At 47.1% G+C, this 12,361-nt stretch overlaps 1 protein-coding gene across 6 annotated transcripts in view; it reads left to right on the plus strand.

Annotated features, from left to right (window-relative positions):
• The window catches only part of cep85l (centrosomal protein 85L), a 71,971-nt gene that overhangs the window by 51,948 nt on the left and 7,662 nt on the right, over positions 1-12,361 (plus strand). For 5 of the 6 annotated variants that reach the window (XM_082976855.1, XM_082976857.1, XM_082976854.1 and 2 more), the window contains 9 exons: positions 3,981-4,066; positions 5,553-5,670; positions 5,851-6,096; positions 6,778-6,930; positions 7,763-7,917; positions 8,054-8,171; positions 8,303-8,353; positions 9,157-9,264; positions 11,231-11,414. In XM_082976855.1, the coding sequence (XP_082832981.1) occupies positions 3,981-4,066; positions 5,553-5,670; positions 5,851-6,096; positions 6,778-6,930; positions 7,763-7,917; positions 8,054-8,171; positions 8,303-8,353; positions 9,157-9,264; positions 11,231-11,414 (1,219 nt within the window). The remainder of the gene's footprint in view (positions 1-3,980; positions 4,067-5,552; positions 5,671-5,850; positions 6,097-6,777; positions 6,931-7,762; positions 7,918-8,053; positions 8,172-8,302; positions 8,354-9,156; positions 9,265-11,230; positions 11,415-12,361) is intronic. The other variant, XM_014205134.3, reaches the window with a different exon arrangement.

A 12,361-nucleotide genomic window follows, 5' to 3' on the forward strand; every position in this document is an offset into this window, starting at 1 on the left:
TCGCCACGGCAGTAGCCAGGGGATATATAGAGAGAGAGAGACTCAGAAAGAGGTAAAGAGAGAGACTCAGAAAGAGGGAGAGAGGGGGAGAGAGAAAGGTGAGAGGAGCTAGAGAGAGAGGGAGAGAGAATATGGCTTGTCTCTCTCCTCCATATTGCCCCACCATACTACAGTATAATGAGTCAGCCTGCCTGCTTGCCTGCCTGTCAGGTCTCCAGGGCCCTCCTAGACGACCTCTCCAGCAGTGAGACAGAGAGATGGACAGCGAGAGCTACAGTTATTAGCCTGCTTGGCTCCCAAGTTGTGTTGTTCCCAATGTGCCAGGTTCATTTTAATTGGTAACATAGATGCAGCTGAAACCAGCCCCAAAGCCAAATGCTGACCCCGACTGGTGATGGAGAGAGTGGAGAGAGACAGGCTAGGCCGTTTCTGTTGGAAAATGTGAAAATGAAACAAATTCTACTCAATTTAAATAGATGCAATTAAATATTGTAGGGCTAAATCCAGGACTACAGTACATAATATGTAGGCCTAGTAGAAGTGTGAGGAAACTAGTGAGAGATTTTGTAAATCTAGCTAGTGAGATGTAGTAGCAGTAGGTGCTAACAAGCTAGCAAGTCCACTTTAGGGCTAACCTGGGTCATAGCTGTTACATGTAACTCAAGCCTCACTATGCTAACTAGTCAATAGCACCTTTGACCGATAGATTTACAGTTTGCTGCTGTAATCTAATCTGATCCTTTAAATTAACTGTCCAGTGAAAATCTCACTTTCAGAAGTTCATATTTTGTTAACTCATACCCAAATAATGTTGTTGACTCATCCTATACTCCTATTTGTCAAAGCATAAAATGGAAGAAAAACACTGCCTCAAACTTGCATCTCAAACAGACCGTTTCAAAAATGCTTGCTATTTCCTAATAGAGTATGATGTCATACTCCTGAGGAGGATGAGCTGTCCAATCAGCGGCCTAGAGGACGATATGCTGGCCAATCAGCGGTCTACTCGCGTTAATATTTTTAACGACTGGTATACGCCCACACCATTCCAACCAAAAAAGCTGCTTTTTAACATACTTAATTGAAATATTTTTAAAGGAAAACTATTTCACTCATATTGTAAGCAATTATAGGTCATATTTCATAATAATCTGGAAACACTGGACAGCTACTTTAAGTAATAAGCTCTGCCAGGAAGATAGTCTTTTGACCGGATTAAAGACCCCCTCCCAGTAAGAATGCTTTGAACTTGAAACACACTGGCGTATGTGGGACACATTCTAAAAGATGATTCGGTTTCTGGTTCGTTAGTTTGGTGTGCGCATGCCTGTGTGTGGGTGTGTGCGTGTTTCCATCTTCCTGTGTGCTACAGATGAATAAACCCAGCTCCCCAGGCATCTAAATGAAACTGTCTTGTCGTTTGGCATTTCAAGCATTCAGCAGGCAGCAGCGCAGTGTAGTGTCTGGGTCTGTCTGGGAGCAGCTGTTGCTGTTACTGCATTTCAACTGTAATTGGTTGAAATGACTGTGGAGGAAGAAGGCGACAATATGGTCGTTAGGTGGAACACTGAACAACCTGTTGCCGGACAACCGCTGATGTACAGTATGCTTCTGCTCTAGTTCTAGTGACAATGTGAGGGAGCCGGATTCTGGGTCTAGGGCCTGGTGCTGGGAGTAGGCTTCCTCTATGGCTGGTGTACGGTGTTAAACCAATGAAGAAAGAGTGTGTGGTGCCGGGTTCGCAGGCATGCAGTGATAACATCACCCCTGCTGCGCCCATGGCCATGACCTCAGGGGGCGGTGGGTGTTGTGTTGGGCTTTGCTATCACCTGGTGGGGACAGCTATGCCCCAGATCAGCCATTCATCCCTAATGTTAAAGTAAATCCCCCCCTCAGCCCAAGAGCCTCCGACTGCATGGCGACGAACTAACTGCACCCTACCCACCCACTCTCTCTTAACATACTCTCTCTCTCTGTCTTTCTTTTTCTATAAACTTGGCAAGCAAGTGGACAGCCTCTCTTTCACCACTGATTCCCAGAGAAAGGCCTCCAGCATACAATGCCATTTCATTTTTAGCACAAACTAATGGACAAACTTGACCGTCATTTTCATTCTTTTTTTCATACTGACTTCCGCTCCCTGGGTGGTGTTCCTGCCGCCTGAAGGCTGTAGTGGAAATGTGGCGCTCTGCTCTCCTCAGAGACACACTGAGTGTCCTCTACACAGGGACACCTCCTCAGTTTGTCATGCTCGCTATTTAGGTTGGATTTAGACCAGCCTAAAACAAAAGAGAGTCGGAGCTTCCCTCCGTTTCCTCTGCAGAAAAACCCATAAACCATCATGTGTGGTGATATTGGGATGAGAGGGCCGAAGCCAGCAGTGGGACCCAGAATTCAGGCCAGTCCCTGTGGGCCCCACTGGCCTATCCTGTCTTACCCTGGCCTGTCCTGGCTTGGCCTCCTCACACAGCTGCTCAGTGTTGTGGAAACTCCCCATGTTTTCCCCCCCCCCCAGCTTGTTTGTTGTCATTACAGCAGTGTCCCTACCTTTTATAATATCTCCTATCTGCTGAGTTCTGAGAGCCCATGTGTACTAGCTTATCTTACCAGGATACACTGGACACGTCTCTGCTTGTTTCTGCCCGCTGCTGTGGCCACGGTCACACAATGGTTTGTTAAAAATAGGCTAAGCTATGTGAAGTGGATCTGGAGTCAGGGACGGATGGATGTCTGCCAGGGGAGGCTGCCCAGGGGAGGCTCATCATAATGGCTGGAACGGAGCGAATGGAATGGCATCAAACCATGTGTTTGATGTATTTTATACCATTCCACTGATTTCCCCTCCAGCCGTTACCACGAGCTCGTCCTCCCCAATTAAGGTGCCACCAACCTCCTGTGATGTCTTCCGACCCTGGTTCCTATCAGGGTATGTGGGGGGGGGGGGGGGTTGGCAAAGCCTCACAGGAGGGGGTCCTTTTACCAGGGCTAGAGAGACAGAGAGAAGAGCTGTGCAGCTGATATCTAGGGCATTAATAGGAGAGGTATTTTTAACCTGGTGGCAGGCAGGGCGACTCAAAGACCGACTGTCACTGGAGAAAAAACAAACGAACAGACAATAACCGAGGTGTTACACGCATCAGATAGGTAGAACGCAGTTTGTGGTAATGGCTCTTGTGTCCAGGATCCATATTATTGGTGTGCATTGTTTGTGCACATAGCGCCATAGCACCGCCATACCACCCGTGACTAAGCCTGAAGTCTGTTGTGGACACACTGTCCAGTCCACCATATTAGAATACCTATGGGATTCTTCAGGGTTTCAGATATGGTTTGAGAGTATAGAAATAAAGACTCAGATGCCGCAACCTCCTAACCTTCAATCTTATGGAGACAGACCAGATTATAATAGTAAGGGATGTGTTCAGTAACTGAATTTGTTCAATAGGAACACCCATTTTTCGTCTTTCCGATTCAAATTATTTTCTACTTCGTGCCTGCTGAACGTGATCTGGCTCTCTCTGCCCTAGTAGATAGTGAGGACATACCTGACCCATATCGTGATCCCTGTGACAGCTTCTTACCAGGGGCCCTGCAGCAGCCCAGCCATCTGGCACAGAGACCTTGTTATGCTATAGGAGATCAGTCACTCACTGATACAATGTTGAAGAGACTCCCGCCCAAACGGCCCGTCCACGACACCCTACCCACACTCCTGTATGGAGGAGGGCGATAAAGGATATACTGCTGGAATGTGTGAAGGCCCGGCGCTTGCAGATAAGCTGTGGCTCATGTCTTTGTATAGGGACTACATTTAGGTTAGAAATGTGAAATGGCATTAGGCTCGTCGACTCTCTTGGTGTCCCTTAGTTAAATCTTGCGTTTGATTATAATGAAGATAATGACGAGGATGACAAACAATGTGGATCTGCTTGTTTAGTAGATGTTAAGTGTGCTGACCGATGTGTGTGTTTCCTGTGCAGATGCTGGGCGGAGCCTCCCTTCCCGTGAACACGCTGGTGAAGATCAAAGAGGGCCTTCTGCGACAGAGAGAACTGGAGATTGACAGGTCAGAATTGCACGGCAGCGGACAGGGACGTTTAAAACCAGCAGAGGTGCAGTAGTGAGTCGTTGGGCCAAGCAGGGGAATTCATTGAGGCTGGAGATTGAAAAAAAACATCAAAACAATTCCAGGGGAAACACATCTGATTCTTAGAATTATTATATCGGACCAAGGCTTCTGAGCATGTACACAGTCGGACTGAGTCGGTATGTACCTCATTATATTCCAGCACGTTGTCTGACTCTGCTCGTCACACTGGAAGGAAAAAACTTTCCGTGAGTGTCCCTTCTGGTTGCCATTGCCCGGTGGAAAGTTAGAGCACTGCAGTCTCTCAGTCTCTGACATCCTTTATTCATTTCTATGGGCCACTCACTGTCAGTGTCAACCCAGCCGAGGCATGCACACACACACACACACTTTTTCAATGACCTTGAGCAGATGTCCGTGTGGCGGCATGTCGGCCACGCGCGTCCGAGGTGTCCCGTTTCAGAGTGGCAGGCTGGCGCTGACAGGACAAGCTGGGCAGTGCCAGGGGAGGGGAGTGGACAGCACAGGGTCACCCACCCACACGCCCACCCTGAGGTTACTGCAGGAAATACAGGCAGAGAAACAGAGACACACAGCACGCAGACACTACCATGCCACATCGACAAGTGGACTGGTATGACATTAAAGGCCGGACCCGCTTTGAACTGGAGAGATCAATCTAGAACACTCAATATCCTGGCCAACTGGTGTTATTGTGTATACGCCAACATGCTGCGCGCGTTAGATAGGGGATGAACAGTTCCCTAACGTTGTGTAACTGTTCATGAGTGGAGTTAGCAGCAGGCTGGCCAAGGTGTTAACGTGATGGCATTTCTCAATTGTGTGCCTCGTTATTGAATGTCTCCATCAATTGTGACTCAAATGAATGAGAAAACGGGCACATTTCACCACCAGGTGGCAGTCGAAAGCAAACCTACACACCAAGCATTTAGTATTCCTATCTCGATCCGGTAGCTTTTATCAACGCTCCCCTTTTTTATTTTGCTGAAAGGTAGAAAACGTCAAAGCAAAAAGACACAGGTATTAGGAGCTGATTATAAATATGACTTTTTTTTGTCAGGGCGGGGTTTAGGGGAGGACATTGTGCTTGCCTCGTCAGGATAGCATGTAGCCAGCTGGCCCACCCTTCACAAGAGAGAAATATTAGATTTAAGTGATTTACACTGAGTCAAACTGCCTTATTATATAGTATTATTATATAGTATTATTATATATGGTCCTGTATGCTCCACATTGATTGGCCTGTTGGCTGTATTTTTCTGTATTACTGCCAGCCTGTCTAATATTCATAATGGAGAGAGATGGCACTGTGTGTGACCATTGCATATTTGAATGTGTACCTCGTTTTTTTCCCGTGTAAGTTTTACCTGGATATCAGTATAGCTGCTTCTGCTATACATTGTGGTGTTTTGCTGACATTCTATGTCGGATGTGTGTTTTCCAGACAGAAGCAACAGATCCTACAGCTCCATGCTCGGATCAGGGAGAACGAGCTGAAAGCGCAACAGGTCCTCCAGAGCCAGAAGGGGCACTGTGACGAGCCCTATCTACTCAAAGCTAAGGTAATAAAGCCTGACTTATACAGTAACAACTCAACTGTCTGACTTAGTACAGTATACTGTTATACACAACTGGCCATGTGTTAACATTTTGAAGCTTTGTCTGAAGCTTTGCCATTTGTTGACATATCTGGAACTCTTTAAAAGACTGACAACTCATATCTATCCTCCTCTCTTTTCCAGGAGTCTCCATTTGACAGTCCAGTGGCTCAGTCACACCCCCAGCTCCATCTGCAGCTCCACCCCCACCCCCAGCCCCACCCCCAGCCCCAGCTGCAGGTCCCAGACCGGATGAGCCCTCTGTGCTGTGACAGTGGGGAGCTGGGCCGTAAGCTGGCCGCTGCAGAGCTGGAGGTCATCCACCTCAACGAGTTCCTCAAACGGAACACCCAGAAATACACAGAGGACATCAAGAAGCTGGAGGAGAAGGTGGGAAATGGGCATATTACACAGATCAACAATAACCCCAGCCTCAGCCACAACCCTAACCCTAGCTTAATGTCTACACCCCGGATCAACCCTAACCCCAGCCTAACCCTAACCATTACCCTAGCTTCATGTCTACACCCCGGATCAACCCTAACCCCAGCCTAACCCTAACCCCCTAGCTTCATGTCTACACCCCGGATCAACCCTAACCCCAGCCTAACCCTAACCCTAGCATCATGTCTACACCCCGGATCAACCCTAACCCTAGCATCATGTCTACACCCCGGATCAACCCTAACCCCAGCCTAACCCTAACCCTAGCATCATGTCTACACCCCGGATCAACCCTAACCCTAGCATCATGTCTACACCCTGGATCAACCCTAACCCCAGCCTAACCCTAACCCTAGCATCATGTCTACACCCCGGATCAACCCTAACCCCAGCCTCATGTCTACACCCCGGATCAACCCTAACCCCAGCCTAACCCTAACCCTAGCTTCATGTCTACACCCCGGATCAACCCTAACCCCAGCCTCATGTCTACACCCCAGATCAACCCTAACCCCAGCCTCATCCACAACCCTAACTCGAGCTTGATGCGTACACCCCTGGAACACTTAACCTAACCACAACCCTAACCCTAAATGAATGTAATCAACCCTCTATCCTGCTCTCCAGATGAAGACGCGTGACCGCTACATCAACAGCCTGAAGAAGAAGTGTCAGCGGGAGAGTGAGCAGAACCAGGAGAAGCAGCAGAGGATAGAGACCCTGGAGAAGTACCTGGCTGACCTGCCTTCCCTGGACGAGGTCCAGGCCCAAGCCCACCAGGTAGAGACCCTGTCCAGCCACAGGATCACCTCAGGGGGTCCCGTTTGCCTGGCTGACCCCTGGGTCTCCGCTAGCATCTCTGCTAAGTTTCTTAGTCATTTGATGGCCATGTTAGAAAATACCCCCCAAAATAATGAGAAAGTACATGAGCGAGCCTGTATGGTATTGATTTAGTTTTAGGGTTAAGATTTAGCTTAAAGGCCAGGTTCAGGTGAGGGTGAAAGGTTAAGGTCATTGGTTGAAATTGGATTTGTGGTCACTGCCCCCTCTAGCATGGCCAGATAGTGAGCCCCAGCTAGCGTCTCTGCTAGCTAGCGTCTCAGTGATAAGCTACAGTAACACCTGGTAATGGAGCGGAGGCGTCTCTTCATTACAGCTCTTTAATCCCATTAGACCTGATTAGATCAGCCATTTCAGGCTGCATTAATGCTGGTGCTAGAGGGGAAAGAGGAGGAGGCAGGGGAGTTCACACTGTCAATTAACAGCAAGTGTCTGTTAATAACCTCGGATCAACCTTAAGATAATATGTCTCCTATTGTGTCTGCTCTGTCTATCTGAACGGTAATGATAATTAGATCATCGGCAACCTGCTTTGTGTCATTTTCTTCAAGACAATAATGAGATTCAATTTGGTAATGGTAATCGTGTAATACACCATTTTAACACCAGAGGTCAATAAGAACCGGAGAATTAAGTCGATGTAAATTTCATAGTGTGGGTTTGTGTGCACTAAACTGGCGCGTACGGTACAGTGAGTCTTATCTAGTTGTGTTTGCCTGTTTGTGTGTGTACAGTCCTAATGTTCTGTTCATGTGCTGTGTGTGTTTATCAGCTGGAGGAGGGTCAGGGGAAGGCCCAGGGCCTGCAGGACACAGTGGCTCGCCTGGAGAAAAGCCTGGAGGAAGGCCGCGCCGTGCTGCAGGAGAAAGAGGACCTGATTGAGACCCAGTGCAAGAGGGAGAAGGAGCTGGTGGCTGCTGTGCAGAGGTATGACCGAGGAATAGAAATACAATTGCAATATGTTTTTAATTGTCACAGTGCGTTGTAAAACAGAGCTGCTTAGCTGTGATTGTGCTGATGACAGACAGTGCCCTAACGTTGTCTCTCTCTCTGGTTCTCCAAGCCTGCAGGAGAAGGTGGAGCAGTGTCTTGAGGATGGGGTCCGGCTCCCCATGCTGGACCTAAAGCTGCTGGAAGTAGAGAACGCAAGACTACAGGAACAGCAAGCCACCACCAGCAAGGTCAGACGCCGAATGCGTACACACACACACACACACACACACACACACACACACACACACACACACAGGGTCATTCAGAGTGAGTCTTGACAGCTACCAGATACTTACGATTCCGCTCCGCTCTTTTTCAGCTGATAGACAATCAGAAGAACCAGATAGAAAAACTCACCCTTGAGCTGACGGTAAGCCTTATTATTAGACCGTATTTGAGCTGACGGTAAGCCTTATTATTAGACCGTATTTGAGCTGACGGTAAGCCTTATTATTAGACCGTATTTGAGCTGACGGTAAGCCTTATTATTAGACCGTATTTGAGCTGACGGTAAGCCTTATTATTAGACCGTATTTGAGCTGACGGTAAGCCTTATTATTAGACCGTATTTGAGCTGACGGTAAGCCTTATTATTAGACCGTATTTGAGCTGACGGTAAGCCTTATTATTAGACCGTATTTGAGCTGACGGTAAGCCTTATTATTAGACCGTATTTGAGCTGACGGTAAGCCTTATTATTAGACCGTATTTGGGTCAGCATGCTTCAATCAGGTGCTATTGTAGTCTAGTAGTTGTCATGTTGTGTGTCTGTGAGTGGTGATGATGATCATGTTTAAGAAGAGGATGATAAACAGTCATCAGTGCATCGTACAGCATAGTGGGCGTTTACATTTACATTTACGTCATTTAGCAGACGCTCTTATCCAGAGCGACTTACAAATTGGTGCTTTCACCTTATGATATCCAGTGGAACAACCACTTCACAATAGTACATCTATATCTTTTTTCTTTTTGGGGGGAGGGGGGTTAGAAGGATTACTTTATCCTATCCCAGGTATTCCTTAAAGAGGTGGGGTTTCAGGTGTCTCCGGAAGGTGGTGATTGACTCCGCTGTCCTGGCGTCGTGAGGGAGCTTGTTCCACCATTGGGGTGCCAGAGCAGCGAACAGTTTTGACTGTTTCATGTGACGGCTGTCTTCTTGTTCTGCTGCAGGCTGTAGAGCAGAGGCTGCAGAAGGAGCGATGTCTCTCCCAACAGCTCCAGCAACAGCTGCAGGAGAAGGACGAGGACCTGGATGCGTTCTCCTACACCCTCCACCAGGTAACCAGCCCCTCGCTGATGAGCCCCGCGCAGCCTCTCCTAAAACGCTAACTACAAATGTGTCCACGTCGCAAAGTAGAATTGTTCTCGGGAGCAGCAAACAATGAGCGGACATTTCTTTAGCCCCGTTTATACCTGCCGCTGACATGCGTCCTGGTCTTGTCCTGATCGTTTACTGTAAGTTTACACTTATAAGATCTGATCAAAATCAGTTCACAGTGGGCCTTTTAATCGTCTACTCCTGTCTAAAAATGTGGGCAGTATCTCTCACTCTCTCACACACACTCACACACACACACACTCACACACACACACCCACATCCTGTCAGACAGTAGCTCTGTCCCAGGTTTAGCTGGTGATGGAGAGGTCCATTCACCCCCATTATGTTCCTCTAGTGACCCTTTTTGTCCTCAGATCTTTTCATAGCAGCCAAGTCATGAATAACCCAATATGGCCCCTCCAGCTCCCACCACTACCACACACCCTATTAGAATTCATGGTGTCATTCTTCACCTCCGCCGCCCGTCTCAAGGTGAGGACGAGCCCGGCGCTGAAAGGTCTGAATTCATGCATGTGACAGCCGGGCGGGCAGAAGAGGGCGGGAACACGTGTGTGTGTCTCCTGTACAGAGGAGAGAGGAGAGGTAGAGAGCACACATGTGGCTGGCGCCCCAGCACCATACATTATCTCACTGACGGACACAAGAGGTAATTATCAGCTGGAAGATTCTCCGGCGCGGCTCCCACAAAGAGAGGTCGCCGGTTTGGCGAGAGAGCGAGGGAGGGAGGGAGAGGAGGATGGAGCGTGAGGGGATGGAGTGTTGCCTGGCTCTGACTACTCAAGGGGCTGTCGGCGCGGGGACGGTGAGATATGACAAGATGAGATGAATCTGTGCGGTGTGTCCACCATGGGTGGTTTTAACTCCACTGCTCTGTGGAGACTGGGTCTTAAGCCGCACACTCTATGTCCCCAGCAGCGTGTAGAAAGAATGACAGGGGAGGAGGGAGATTTGACTCCAGGCATCAACAAGTGGTAAGCGCCTTTGGGTGTGAAACTGAGATGAAAGAGAGAGGTTTTTTTTTGATGGTGAAACGGCCTCCATCTTGGAAGAGCAGGATCTTGGATAATCGGTCCTAAAATGACTTTGCACCTGCAACAACTACTATTACCTTTCTGCCCCCTCTGTGGGTGTTATGTGTTGCTATGATGCCTCGTTATCCTGTTGAGGGATGGTGATTATTGTTCCAAACTACATGGTATTCTGTGAGACATTCGAAGAGACTCATTTTAAAGTGTATATTTGAACTATTCTGTTTCAAAGCAGAACCAATGAGAGGCTGTGCAAGTGTTGATGATCGTCACAGGTTACAAAGGAGTGGGACACACAAATCACACACACACACACACACACAGGCACACTCAGCTTTAGTCACTGCCTACCAGTGGCAGTTCTCACTTCTTCAGCATTTCTCTCTCAAGTTTACAGTTTCATCCAGAAATACACTCTCTGGAGCCCTATTGGACAAATCCATTTCTGTTTAGAAAAAACAGCGTGGCTGTCATGTTATGATAATCAAATCAAATTGTATTGGTCACAAACACATATTTAGCAGATGTTATTGCAGGTCCGTGAAATGATTGTGTTCCTATTGTGAGCGACTAGACTCCCTTCTCTAGCTATTTACTATGTGTTGCTGTTAATGCATTGTGGCAGTGACAGAGAATAACAATGACGCTTTTAAGCACAGCAAAGAATTTTGCCAATGTGTGTTTCAATTCAGCAACACTTTATCTACTTTGAACTGGCGCAAAAGCCTATTTAATATTGGGGCGGATTTAATGGGTTTTACATTAATATAATGAACACTCCAGAGCTCTGCTGCATTAGTGTCAGCGTTTAATAATAAACCCAGTGTGGATATCTAAGCTAAGTGTGTGTGTGTGTGTGTGTGTGTGTTCCTACAGAACCGAAGGCAGGTGGATGAGGGCGTGGTGGTGCGTCAGGGCAGCGGGGGCCAAGGGCCCGAGGCGGGACCCTTACTTAAAGAGATGTCCCTGTGTTTGCTGGACCTCAAGGCCCTCTGTAGTATCCTCACCCAGAGGGCCCAGGGCCAGGAGCCTAACCTGGCACTACTACTGGGCATCAAATGTAAGTACATCTGTCTAGATCAAACCTCTCTGCATACACACACCTCCACTCACAAACGGCTGCCTTATCCAAAATAGGCTTGGGCGGTATACCGTACGGTATACTGGGGTATTTGGAAATAGCCATGGGATGTTGTTTCAATACCTTCAATACCACTCAAACTATTTTTTTCAATACATTTACATATTTGTAGCTACTTTTTAAGTAAATTACTGCAGTCAACTTGTGCAATCCGTTAGGAGATAAAGCAGATCGCATTATTCATTTCACCGGTCACATTATGAAGCTTACCGTAGTTCCCGAGAACAGTTGAGCCAGTCATGTGTTTGTTTGAAAACAGTACAACGGGAGAAAGCAGAAACAGGTGAGTCCAGCTGTGTATTGACAGGGGTCACATTGTCTATTGAAAGTCAAGTGTTTTTTTTTTACTACAATAGGATCCGTGGCCTGCAACTATAGTTTTCCTTCACATAAAATGCATTAGTGCAACACATTTGGCATAAAATAGCTTAATTTTCATCAGATGAAAAGTGCAATACTATTTGGCTGGCAGCCACAAAAGTAAATGAGCTTACAATGAATCAGCAGGTGCAGTTCCTCTTTAATGTCTACATTAATTTGTGTCACACTTATTTATTACAGACACCTTAATGCATACTTTTAAAATACAGTGCCTTGCAAAAGTATTCATCCCCCTTTGCATTTTTCCTATTTTGTTGCATTAAAACCTGTAATTTGAATGGATTTTTATTTGGATTTCATGTAATGGACATACACAAAATAGTCGAAATTGGTGAAGTGAAAAAAATAAATAAACTTGTTTTAAAAAAGTAAAACGGAAATGTGGTGTGTGCATGTGTATTCACCCCCTTTGCTATGAAGCCCCTAAATAAGATCTGGTGCAACCAATTACCTTCAGAAGTCACATAATTAGTTAAATAAAGTCC

Source organism: Salmo salar, chromosome 06 (assembly GCF_965601325.2).
Source record: "Salmo salar chromosome 06, fSalSal1, whole genome shotgun sequence".
Classification (NCBI taxonomy): domain Eukaryota; kingdom Metazoa; phylum Chordata; class Actinopteri; order Salmoniformes; family Salmonidae; genus Salmo; species Salmo salar.